Below are 13,870 nucleotides of genomic sequence, written 5' to 3' on the forward strand. Positions count from 1 at the left end.
CAAGCCTACAAATCAAGAACTTTGCCTGAACGGGGTTAGCGAGTGCCCCAAATGCTACCTTCAATCAACTATTAGTGCATACGTCAGAAGAGTATTCTCTCACTGCTCAACTTTGAGTGACACCCACCAAGAGATAGAATAAGTCACCCAAGTACTTGTTAACAACAGCTATCGTAACTCTGATGTATCAAAAGTCATCAAGACATATATGGATAAATGGAATGAGCAACAAAACACTGAAGCACAGGAGAAACACAAAACCATCAAATTATTCTACAGAAACTTCATGTCAACTGAGCACAAGATAGACGAAGAAATAATAAGAAGCATAATAAACATGAACGTACACCTTACCAATGCAGAGCAAGAGATCAAACTTATCATCTACTACAAAACAAGAAAGACATCCCATCTACTACTCTGAAACCGATCCAGCACAACCAAGACGCCTTTAAAGGAAGATCACGTCATTTACCAACACACTTGCCACAGTGAGGAGTGTGGGCCTCATTCTTTTACATTGGAATGACAAGGACCTCCCTGTCTTGGTGTCTCACCTGTCACCTATCCAATGGCACTATCAAAGTTGCTGCCAAGCATAACTCAAGCCTCACTCGTCAAGATTTGGAAAGTAAAACAACAGTACTTGACAGAGAAAGTCAGGGAAAGTGACAATTGATGTCTCCTCTTCCTAGAAGCAATATACATAACAACAAAGATACATACAATCAACAGGCAAACAGATAACTTCCAAATACTTCCCACAGCAAGATGCAAAGGGGGTTAGCGAGTCACGAGTTGACACAGGCGAGTCAATCACCGCACTTGGCTCCGCCCTTTCCCATTCCTGTGATCTGTTAAGACGGTATATAACCAGCCTGCTCACCAAACGCCAACCAGATCCAGCCTGAAGATGCGTCTAGGAAGATCCAAAATGTTGCCATGTGGACAAATACTCAGCAAACTTCCTGAACACCTCTGGAAGACTTTATGAAAAATAGAAAACACCCATAAGAAAATAAATATTGGAGAATGTGCCATAGCTTTTAACATTGTCTGCCTCAAAGAACACTTACTGCCTGGCTTCCAAAAAAGAGAGAGAGAGAAAAAAAAAAAAAAAAAATATATATATATATATATATATATATATATATATATATATATATATATATATATATATATATATATATATATATATATATATATACATATATATATAAAATAGATGACAGGAAAAATGTACAACAGGTCAAGATATACATTTAAATGAAATTGTGCATGGGAATAATTCTTTTATTAATGTATTTATTAACTATCATTCTGAGGGACAGAAATAAAAACTTGTGGGTTACCTGTTGCCACCTTTTAAGTTACATATTGGTGACCTTTTCTTATAGTTTGATGTGATACTTAAAATGTTTCTAAATGTTACTTATTTTTTCCTAAGCTAACTTCACCTAACCTAACCAAGCTTAACCTTACTTACAAAAAAATAATAGTAATAAATGAATAAATAAACAAATAAATAAACAAATAAATAAATAAATAGTGAGCAGATGAATGAGTGGTATTAAAACCAAAGGTAAGCAAAAGGGGGCAGTGTAGTGGCTGGGGCTACACATACAAAGAAGTAAGCACGTAACCACAAGTTTCCTGCATATCCTGCTGCTTCTCATCTTGAAGAGTGTGAGTCTTACCTCAAAGCTTTCTTTTTTCCATCTTGAAGTGTGCTTTGAACTCTTTGGTTACTATACAGCGGATCTGTGTGCTCCACGCATCCTTCCACCCAAGTCAGCTGTCGGTTCCTTTCCTTCCCCTTTTCTGGTGCTCTTTCAGTCATCTAAACCCTCCCTGTGGCAACCAACAATGCGGCTTCCATTTCTTGCTCTTCATCAAGGAACTCATCAAACAGCAGGACTGCAAGTGTTGCAGGATTTATGTCAGCAGCTGAGGAAAAGTAGCCTGGGCCATCTTGTGGCGTCCCCATTACCATAACAATGGCATGGCTTTGTTACCCTAGAGGCTCCCAAAAGCATTTGATAGGTGCTCCGCGCATCCTGAGTCGCGCTCTCAAATGCAGCCCTGATAAACAAACATAATTCCTGACTCACAGGACTTTGTGGCCTCTCTTCTCCTCTCCTCCTCCTCTTGCCTCCTAAATTAATTTCTTCTATGAATAATGTCCATAACGTCTAGTACAGGATCATCAGTGAGCTCTTCTACCAAGAAAATCACTGTGGCTGGCCATTTTTGTTAGCTCCAGCTGATCAACTGTCCCAAACAGGTTTTTTCACACAAGCTTATGAAATCCTCTTTGGAACACACCCCCATATGTTAGCAAAAATCTTTACAAAGGCAAAGAATACAAATAATGTCATTAAAAAAATGTATGGTGTATTACATCTCTATGGATGAAATACCTTTGTACATTATGCAGCTATCTATTCAAGTCAGCTGAATACAAAATTGATATTAGTAAAAAGTCTCACCATGATTTAAACTAATTTTTCATATTAAAATAGATTATAATTGTTTTAAATCAATACAATCCTGTCAAAGGGGAAAACTATTATTAATTTTTGTTTCAAATATACAACTTATCTTTCATGAAAATAACTTTTCCAATATCTTTACTGTCTTCTCAGTATCAGTACACACACAAACACACACACACAGAGTATAGTAAAACTAAGTTAAGTTGGGCACTTTTAAAGCAAGGGGAAAGACCTGTATAGAACAAGAAAGGCACAGCACGAAAAGTATCAATGAATTAGTCTACAAATGTTTAGTGAAAGAATCAGTAGTAGTCCAGTTTAGTGAGGTTTGATTTTTTACCTATGTTTCTGCTGGACATATGGCAAGAAGAGTTTAAGCCAGCCTAATTTGTCAAATGCAAATCCTATGAATGGTATTAAATTTTGTTCATAAATATGGCACAAATTTGAATCAACTCAGTTTGTCAGGTGCAAATTTTATACATAGTAAGTGGTATTAAATTTTGTTCATAAATATCTTCAATCTTCTCAAAGGTTATTGATAATGCAGTAAATGAGAATACATGTAACATCTATTCATATTTACTGCATTATTATAAGGAAACATTACAATTATTGATAGTTTTTATATAAGCTCGTGCCTGTTGCCTAACTTCAACACCATTTACTGTCATCATACGAGTTTGCCTCATATAATAAGAGACTAGCTTTATTCAATCTTTATTTCATATGACGATATTTGTATATGCCATCCTCACAAAGCAGCAGAAAAATTTCAAAAAGATGTTAGAAAATTGTTGTAGATAGAATTTATCTCCTGATTTCTCGAAATACATTTGTCAGTTCATAAAGTCATGTTGCTGTTTTAATACAGCTATAGGAATTATAATACCTCCATAATGCAAAGGTTAGGGCACCTGGCTATAAATGAGCAAGTCTCTATTCAATTCCAGGCTGGGGCAGTTGGAGCACAGTTCACTCAGCTGTTCATCCTTCCTTTGGCTTGGTTGATATATGAGTACCTGAGAAGCCTGAGGAAGGTAAACTATGAAAACCTGGATGTCACAGTGGCTCTGTGTCCCCAGGGTAAGGGATATCATCCACCAAAGGCTCAAAGGCCAGTGAAATGGAGATGAGCACCAAGGCCACACACCACTACTTTTAGCAAGATATTATACAACTGTAACATTTATTTATGCATCAGTTTGTAACTTCTTTTTATGAGTATACAGGGATGGTTAGCATATGAAATATTTTGCAAGTATGGTAGTATGTAACTTTATTTATTATACATGGATGTTAAGTGTATAAAATAACTTTTATATATGATAGCACCTTACTTTATTTTCACCTGATATAACCCAGCCTTGCAAGACACTTTGTGGAATCTCTAATATGATTAATTTCTACTGTCTTTCCCCAGATAATTTCCATACTATGATTTTTTAAATGCAAAATATGTATCAACCATTCCAAGCTTATTCTAAGAAAAGAAAGTGCATTAGAAGTGCTCTTTTAACTGGAAAGTCTAGTCCCAGAGTAACAGATAACCATTTTGGCAAACATGCTTATATATAATGTTCCATTCTCTTTTGCCAGCTTTGTACATTCTTAAATATCTTATTGTATTAACAAACACTGCAGCTATTGCTAGTACTGTTACGTTGTTCCCTGTTATTTATTCTGTGATTCTCCTCCAAGCTGGCAGCAATGGTACGAGCCAGTAAGGCATCTTCATCTTCTTGTTCTAGGTTACCACCATCAGTACGGTATGATGTTTGTTCTCCATTCACCTCCAACATAGAAGCAGCCATTGCTCTTGACAGTGCCTCTTCCTCAGACTGAAGAAAAAGCAACAAATAAATAAAAGAGGGAATGGTATGTTTAATTAAGGCTGAAATATTGATGGAAACACTATACAGTAGGTCTCTCCAGCAAGTTACTTGTCATGCAACTGGTGACAGTCAATGCATTAAAAAAATATATATAAATAAATAAATAAATAAAAAAACTCACATTCATGATAAGTATACTAATTAAATATATATTTATTTTTTTTATGTAGGAAGAACACTGGCCAAGGGCAACAAAAATCCAATAAAAAAATATGCCCACTGAAATGCCAGTCCCATAAAAGGGTCAAAGCAGTGGTCAAAAATTGATGAATAAGTGTCTTGAAACCTCCCTCTTGAAGGAATTCAAGTCATAGGAAGGTGGAAATACAGAAGCAGGCAGGGAGTTCCAGAGTTTACCAGAGAAAGAGATCAATGATTGAGAATGCTGGTTAACTCTTGCATTAGAGAGGTGGACAGAATAGGGGTGAGAGAAAGAAGAAAGTCTTGTGCAGCGAGGTCACGGAAGGAGGGGAGGCATGCAGTTAGCAAGATCAGAAGAGCAGTTAGCATGAAAATAGCGGTAAAAGACAGCTAGATATGCAACATTGCGGCGGTGAGAGAGAGGCTGAAGACAGTCAGTTAGAGGAGAGGAGTTGATGAGAATATAAAACTAATCCTTTAAAAAAAAAAAAAAAAAAAAAAAAAAAAAAAAAAAAAAAAAAAAAAAGCATTAAAAAGACATGAGGCTACTCATGCTTTATCCAAGCCAAACAATTGTGGTTCAGTGCCAGTACCAATCTGATGTACTTCAATTAATCAGGAGTATTTTGTTTATTTACTTCTATTTCTATTTTATTATATTTAATGAAAATTGTAAAAAACAAAACAACTGTACATCTATAGGAAACTGTAAGAAGCTGAAAGGGATGTTGGAAGAATTATTGTAAAAGCTTTAATCATTTATGCAATCCTCATATCTTGCCTATATATATATATATATATATATATATATATATATATATATATATATATATATATATATATATATATATATATATATATATATATATATACACAGTGGAACCTCAGTTCTTAAATTTAATTCATTCCTGATTGCCGTTTGAAATCTGAAATGTTTGAAAACCGAAACTATTTTCCACATAGAAATCAATGCAAAATGGACTAATCTGTTCCCAGACACTAGTCTACACTGTCTTAGCAGCTTATGACAGACACTCCCACAGCCAAGATGGCTGCTTCACAACATCTCCAGTTCACAAATTATTTATCCAGAAAGGATATAATGAATGAACATAGTGACACAGAACTCATCAGAAGATACTGTTTAGACCAATGTAGTGAGGGAAGCCTTACAGAGGGACACAGAGTGAAGCAAGCCACTTACCACCAAAATAAAAGGGACCATAACACTTAGACACCATGCTGCTGGGAAAAGCTACTGGAAAAATGCAGCTGTGCAGTAATGGTGGTGTTGGGGGTCATTGAGAGAGCCACAGGTGCCTCAGGATTACTCCTGAGTGCCAAAACCTGTTTGTTTACATTGGTTGGGGCTTTTCAAGGGGATCACATCTACCATATTTCAAAGATTGAATTACTGTCTTACACTTTGTCTCTCTCCTTCAAATATATAAAAACAAAGTAGATATTTATAGAAGCTATAAATCAGTAATAAACAGCAGCTTTTGCTATGTCTTTTAATATTTCAAATCATGTAACTTTGTCCTATAATCAAATTATGGTACCACAACTGAAATAATAAGGAGTTCAAAATTTTGTTTGAAAACCAAACTGTTCGGAAAGGGAGGCATTTGGTAATTGAGGTTCGACTGATATATATATATATATATATATATATATATATATATATATATATATATATATATATATATATATATATATATATATATATATATATGCCGAAACAATAATTACTCCCAGTGAGGTCTAAAGCACTGTTCAGGGGGTGCTGTGAACTTATCATTAAACCCAGCTGTGACCTCACTGAACGTTTCCCTTTGTGTCTCACAACACAAGGGGGCAGTCACAGCCTGCCCTCTAAAGACAACTCTCTTCCTCCACACAAAACTACAAGCACCTAATAACACAGACACACCCTTCACTCAAAAATTTCAAAATTATGATGGCAACTCCTACACCAGCCTCAGAGTCCCCATCTGGGGAGGGGACCATAAATGTCCCCAGGTCGGACTGCCTTTCTGCCGATGACCCTAAGTGTCTTGACACCCCCCTCAACTTTTTCTTCATTAACTTCTGCAACATTCACGGTCTAAGATCTAATTTTCAATCTGTAGAACACCATCTCTCCTCTTCTAAACCTCATCTTCTTTTCCTCACTGAAACTCAGGTGTCAGAGGCAACTGTCAGTAGCCCCTTTTCTGTTCCCTCCTACTTTCTCTATCCTCATTTTCGATCCAAAGCTGGATGTTGCATTTATGTGCGCAATGACTTAACCTGCTCTCATACCCACACTCTTGAATCTTCAGAGTTTTCCACCATCTGGCTACGACTACAGAGTCACTCTCAAACTAAATTTATCTGTGCTGTATACCTCTCACCTTACTCCTCTGACTATAAGAAATTCTTTGACTACTTAACTTCCAAAGTGGAGCACATTCTGACTCTCTTCCCTTTTGCAGAGATCTCCATTCTTGGAGACTTCAATGTTCACCACCAGCTTTGGCTGGTGGTGAACATTCACTGACCATCCTGGTGAACTAGCCTTCAACTTTGCTATCCTTCACAACCTAGAGCAATTGGTGCAACACCCTACTTGTATTCCTGACCGTCTTGGAGATACGCCCAACATTCTTGACCTTTTCCTGACCTCTAATCCTTCTGCTTATGCTGTCACCCTTTCTTCTCCGTTGGGCTTCTCTGATCACAATCTCATCTCTGTTTCTTGTCCTATCGCTCCAATCCCTCCTCAAGATCTCCCTAAGTGAAGGTGCCTCTGGCGTTTTGCCTCTGCTAGTTGGGGGGACCTGAGGAGGTATTTTGCTGATTTTCCTTGGAATGACTACTGCTTCCGTGTCAGAGACCCGTCTTTGTGTGCTGAGTGCATAACAGAGGTGATAATGTCTGGCATGGAGGCGTACATTCCTCACTCTTTTTCTTGACCTAAACCTTCCAAACCTTGGTTTAACACAGCTTGTTCTCGTGCTATACATGATAGAGAGGTGGCCCACAAAAGGTACTTAAGCCTTCCATCACCAGAATCTCATGCACTTCATATTTCTTCCCAGAACCATGCCAAGTCTGTTCTCCAATTTGCCAAAAACTCCTTCATTAACAGAAAGTGTCAAAAGATTTCAAGATCTAACTCCCCTTGTGACTTCTGACATCTAGCCAAAAATATCTCCAATAACTTTGCTTCTTCTTTCCCTCATTTATTTGAACCAGATGGCACCACTGCTATCACATCTATTTCTAAAGCTGAGTTCTTCGCTCAAACCTTTCCTAAAAATTCTACCTTGGACAATTCTGGGCTTGTTGCTCCCTCTCCTTCACCCTCTGACTACTTCATGCTACCTATTAAAATTCTTTGCAATGATGTTTTCCATGCCCTTGCTGGCCTAAACCCTCGGAAGGCTTATGGACCTGATGGGGTCCCTCCTATTGTTCTCCGCAACTGTGCCTCCGTACTTGCACCTTGCCTAGTCAAACTCTTTCAGCTCTGTTTGTCAACATCTACCTTTCCTTCTTGCTGGAAGTTTGCCTACATTCAGCCTGTTCCTAAAAAGGGTGACCGTTCTAATCCTTCAAACTACCGTCCTATTGCTTTAATTTCCTGCCTATCTAAAGTTTTTGAATCTATCCTCAACAGGAAGATTCTTAAACATCTATCACTTCACAACCTTCTATCTGATTGCCAGTATGAGTTCTGTCAAGGCTGCTCTACTGGTGATCTTCTGGCTTTCCTTACTGAGTCTTGGTCATCCTCTTTTAGAGATTTTGGTGAAACTTTTGCTGTTGCCTTGGACATATCGAAAGGTTTTGATAGAGTCTGGCACAAAGCTTTGATTTCCAAACTACCCTCCTACAGCTTCTATCCTTCTCTCTGTAACTTCACCTCAAGTTTCCTTTCTGACTTCTATTGCTGCTGTGGTAGACGGTCACTGTTCTTCTCCTAAATCTATTAACAGTGGTGTTCCTCAGGGTCCTGTCCTGTCACCCACTCTGTTCTTATTATTCATTAATGATCTTCTAAACCAAACTTCTTGTCCTATCCACGCCTACGCTGATGATACCACCCTGCACTTTTCCACGTCTTTTCATAGATGTCCAACCCTTCAGGAAGTAAACATTTCACACAGGGAAACCACAGAATGCTTGACTTCTGATCTTTCTAAAATTTCTGATTGGGGCAGAGCAAACTTGGTATTGTTCAATGCCTCAAAAAGTCAGTTCCTCCATCTATCAACTCGACACAACCCTCCAGACAACTATCCCCTCTTCTTCAACGGCACTCAACTGTCCCCCTCTTCTATACTGAACATCATTGGTTTGTCCTTTACTTATAATCTGAACTGGAAACTTCACATCTCATCTCTAGCTAAAACAGCTTCTGTGAAGTTAGGTTTTCTGAGACGTCTCCGCCAGTTTTTCTCACCCCGCCAGCTGCTAACTCTGTACAAGGGCCTTATCTGTCCATGTATGGAGTATCTGTCCATGTATGTTGGGGGGATTCCACTCATACTGCTCTTCTAGACAGGGTGGAATCAAAAGCTTTTCATCTCATCAACTCCTCTCCTCTGACTGTCTTCAGCCTCTCTCTCACTGCCACAATGTTGCATCTCTAGCTGTCTTCTACCACTATTTTCATGCTAACTGCTCTTCTGATCTTGCTAACTGCATGCCTCCCCTCCTCCCACAGACTCGCTGCACAAGACTTTCTTCTCTCTCTCACCCCTATTCTGTCCACCTCTCTAATGCAAGAGTTAACCAGTATTCTCAGTCATTCATCCCTTTCTCTGGTAAACTCTGGAACTCCTTGCCTGCTTCTGTATTTCCACCTTCCTACGACTTGAATTCCTTCAAGAGGGAGGTTTCAAGACACTTATCCTTCAATTTTTGACTACTGCTTATGACCCTTTTTATGGGACTGGCATTTCAGTGGGCTTTTTTTTTTTTTTTATTGTATTTTTGTTGGCCTTGCTCAGTGTCCCTCTTGCATAAAAATATATAAAATAAAATAAAATAAAAAAAATAAGAAAGCCACTGGCCAAGGGCAACAACAAATTTGAAAAGAAAACAAGACCCACTTCAGTAGCAGATGCTAAAGCGAGTTGGTGTTCACACACACAATGTTAACTGGGTGCAAAGCTATAGTCTTCATCGCTAAATACAAATGTTAATTAAACAATAGTTTTCTAATGGTGTAAGAGACAACCTCACTGCTATAGGTCATTAGAGAGAACTGCACAGTTGCCAAGGATGCAAGAACAGGTCATTCACTAAACTGGTATCACTACAGGTGGTGGTGGCAGCAGGAGCCTGTTTTCTACCTACAAATTTCTCTGCAGGTTGCTGCAGTACATCCCTCTATCAGGGATTTCAAGTTGACATTAGCAGCAACCTACCTATATGAGATTAATAATGAGGTCCTTGAGCAATGCAAAGGATCAGACCATGTGAAAACTATATCTGCAAGACTTACAGTTCCACTAGTTTTGCAAAAAATAAATAATTAAAAGTAAGAGTCCTCATAGTTACATGATAATTTAACAGTTCCCCTACAAAAATTTTGTTTGTGGTGGGGGAGTTAATTTGATTTAAGGAGGACCATGATCTTCACCAGCAATATAAAGGCCACAATGGAGCAACTCCCACAGAGAGAAACACCATGGTACAACCTCTTTTATAGGTTAATAACCAGATAACCTAAAATTTAAATGTTACAGCTAGTGATTCCAGAAAAAAGGGAGAAACTCACCCATCTCAGCCCAAGAATGTCTTCTGTGCTGAATCTTATGTGATCAAATTGTTTTTGGGTTTTCAGACAAAAAACACACTAGCATATTAAAAATGACTATGTTTCAAAGACTTTCAAGTAGTTACATTTTTTGGTGAGATTTGCTTTAGTCTATATTTTTTTACATAAGAGAGAGAGAGAGAGAGAGAGAGAGAGAGAGAGAGAGAGAGAGAGAGAGAGAGAGAGAGAGAGAGAGAGAGAGAGAGAGAGAGAGAAAGAGAGAGAGAGAGAGAGAGAGAGAGAGAGAAAACTGCCATGTTGCAAGGTGTAAATGATCTAACATTTTTTTTGAAAAATACAACTATGGTTACCTCCTACACTTTTGCAATTCTGTTTATTGACTACATTAATTGTGTGTCCTGGTAATTTGACTAAAAGCTTCTTGCACAGTGTAGGAAAGTCAAGATAACCAGAGACTTTTCAACCTAACAGCTCAATGACCCATGAGACATTTGATGGAAGTCAGCATAAAAGTCCCCTGTTATAAATAGACTTTAAAACAATAAAATTAAATAAAGGAAGCTGAAATTTATAGTTTTGAAAATACTAATTGTTTAGATATTATTACCAATGGATGTCAAAAATATTAGAAGTTATACTTCTGTAAGAAATTGGATTTTGACAAGGCACCCCAGTTTTGAGCCTGTGCATACCCATATCCCCATCCAGTTTTCAAGGGAAGAAGCCTCTGATTGATTGACTAATGTAAGTAAGGAAAGTAAGCAACTGCAAATTTTTGTTATTTATTGTTAAGGGCATGAAAATGAGTGAAAACTGTTTCAGCATAATCATATAGTTCACATATATGACTGTTCTATTGTTGCTGTGGTAGGCATTACTGTTCTTTTTCTAAGTCTATTAACAGTGGTGTTCCTCAGGGTTCTTTCCTGTCACCCACTTTTCTTACCATTCATCAATTATCTAAACCAAACTTCTTGTCCTATCCACTCCTACGCTGATGATACCACCCTGCACTTTACCACATCCTTTTGTAGATGTCCAGTCCTTCTGGAATTAAACAGTTCATGCAGGGAATCCACAGAATACCTGACTTCTGATCTCTCTAAAATTTCTGATTGGGGCAGAGCAAACTTTGTATTATTCAATGCCTCAAAAGCTCAATTCCTCTATCTATCAATTCAACACAGCCTTCCACATAACTATTCCTTCTTCTTCAATGACACTCAAATGTCCCTCTCTTTTATAGTGAACAATCTTTACTATCCTTTACTAATAATCTAAACTGAAAACTTCACATCTCATCTCTAACTAAAACAAACACATCTCATCTCTAACTAAAACAAAGCAGCTTCTATGAAGTCAAGCATTCTGAGTCATCTCCACCAGTTTTTCTCATATCCCTAGCTGCTAGCTCTGTACAGGGGCCTTATCCATTCATGTATGGAGTATGCTTTACATGTATGGGGTGCTCCACTCATACCGCTCTTTTAGACATGGTGGAATCAAAAGCTTTTCATCTTAACGCATCTCCTCTAACTGACTGTCTTCAGTCAGTCTCTCTCTCTCTCTCTCTCTCTCTCTCTCTCTCTCTCTCTCTCTCTCTCTCTCTCTCTCTCTCTCTCTCTCTCTCAATGTTGCATCTCTTGTTATCTTCTACCACTATTTTCACACTAACTAGTCTTCTGATTTGCTAACTGCATACCTCTCCTCCTCCCACGGCCTCACTACACAACTTTCTATTCTCTCTCATCCCTATTCTGTCAACCTCTCGAGTACAAGAGTTGAACAGTATTCTTATTCATCCCTTTCTCTTGTAAACTTTGGAACTTCCTGCCTGCTTCTGTATTTCCTCCTTCCTATGACTTGAACTCTTTCAAGAGGGAAGTTTCAAGATACCTATCCTCTATTATTTGATTACTCTTTTTGGCATTGATTTGGGAACTGGCATTTTAGTGGGCAGTTTTTTCTTCAAATGTTTGTTGCCCTTGGTCAGTGGCCCTCTTCCATTAAAAAAGATTAATAAAAAAATAAATAAATAAAATCATGACAATATGCTAATTATTAAGAAATAGTGTAGAACTTACTTAATTTGAATAATTTCAAGGATGCTATGAGTGCATTAAGAGAAACTTTGTTCCTGCTAATAAGCAAAAAATTGTAAATAAGGCTACAAGAGCAAAATACAGACAAGATGGTGTGTGGCAGTAGTGAGTCACTACTGGTGCCACCACCACTCCCCAGCATGAAGCAAATTCTCTTCAGCCCATGTCTACATCAGTCTAGTCCACTGCAGTCTTCTGAGTGTGACACAGCACCAAAGGCTTCTACAAGTGCTGGTATGCAATGATGGGAGGGATGATGACAAAGATAAATCTCAAAGCAGAATGAAAAAGAAGCCAAATGCAAGGCAGGCAATGCAGTGGAAGCACCACATGATAACCACTTAAGATCACTAACACTTACTAATGAAAGTCACAGGCTCATGCTATGTAATCTTGTAATGCTGAGAAAATGGATGCCCTTGTTTAAGAAGGAAACTGGTAGCATTGGTAGGATGTAATAATCATTTAAGTAGTTTCAGAGTGTATATGTCAACTTACATTCCTTCCAAACATTTCTTCTTCCTTCCTATCCCTCTTTCCATCCTTCCTTCCTCTCTACTTTCCCATGCTCAGATTTAACTCACTAGAATAATTTGTGATCTCCAAAAAAGCTACTGCTATATAATAACCCCTATCCCTTAAGCATTACTCTTACTTGGGTTTTACTGCCTTTTAAAACTCAGTCAGTATTCTCCATATAAATCATGTCGTAACTGGCCTGACACGCCAAAATCTAGGCTCGCTAATATTGCAATCCTCAACTCATTCCTCTCCCTCCCTGTGTTTGGGATGCAGCTTGACTCGAGTTTATTAATATGCATGAACTCATTCTCCTGTATAAATTTTAAGTATCTTCGAGTTTTTTTGTCTTTAAAGGTATACCCCTTCCTCCCTCTTTCTTTCCATTGTTTAATCTTCTTCATCAGCTTATTTGCCCATCTTTATATGGGGTCACTGATTTTGATCCTGCCTCCAATTTCCTGTCACCTGCCATGTTGGTAATCTAGTCCCTTCCCTCTCATGTTATCTTGTATGCAATCTTTCCATCTAATCTTGGGCCTTCCTATCCTCCTTCCTTGCACTTCCATATCCAGGACTCTCTTCTCATCACTTGCTCCATCCCTTCTCATAAAGTGCTCATACCATCTAAGCCTTGTTTCCTATGTCTTCTTCGAAATCTCTCCCACTTTCACTGTTCCTCTGATCCTTGTATTGCTGATTATGCCCTCCTTCATCATCCTACATATCCAACACAACATCCTCATTTCTGCTACTTCCATCCCCTTCTCATTTACTTTCTTCACAGGTAATGCCTCTGCTCCATACATCATTGCTGGTCTCACTACAGTTTTGTAATTTAATTTTACTGGCATTTTTCTGTCACACAATATCCTTGATACATCCCTCCAGCTCCTCCATCCCTCTTGGATCCTTCTAGTTACTTCCTTATCCTCATTGCCATCT

At 38.2% G+C, this 13,870-nt stretch overlaps 1 protein-coding gene across 1 annotated transcript in view; it reads right to left on the bottom strand.

Annotated features, from left to right (window-relative positions):
- Nucleotides 1–2,372: 2,372 nt before the first annotated feature.
- The window catches only part of LOC135106750 (AN1-type zinc finger protein 2A-like), a 44,955-nt gene continuing 33,457 nt past the window's right edge, over nt 2,373–13,870 (bottom strand). The window contains exon 6 of the mRNA XM_064016016.1: nt 2,373–4,336. Coding sequence (XP_063872086.1) covers nt 4,124–4,336 — 213 coding nt within the window. The 3' untranslated portion in view covers nt 2,373–4,123. The remainder of the gene's footprint in view (nt 4,337–13,870) is intronic.

This window comes from Scylla paramamosain, chromosome 14 (genome assembly GCF_035594125.1).
Source record: "Scylla paramamosain isolate STU-SP2022 chromosome 14, ASM3559412v1, whole genome shotgun sequence".
NCBI lineage: Eukaryota > Metazoa > Arthropoda > Malacostraca > Decapoda > Portunidae > Scylla > Scylla paramamosain.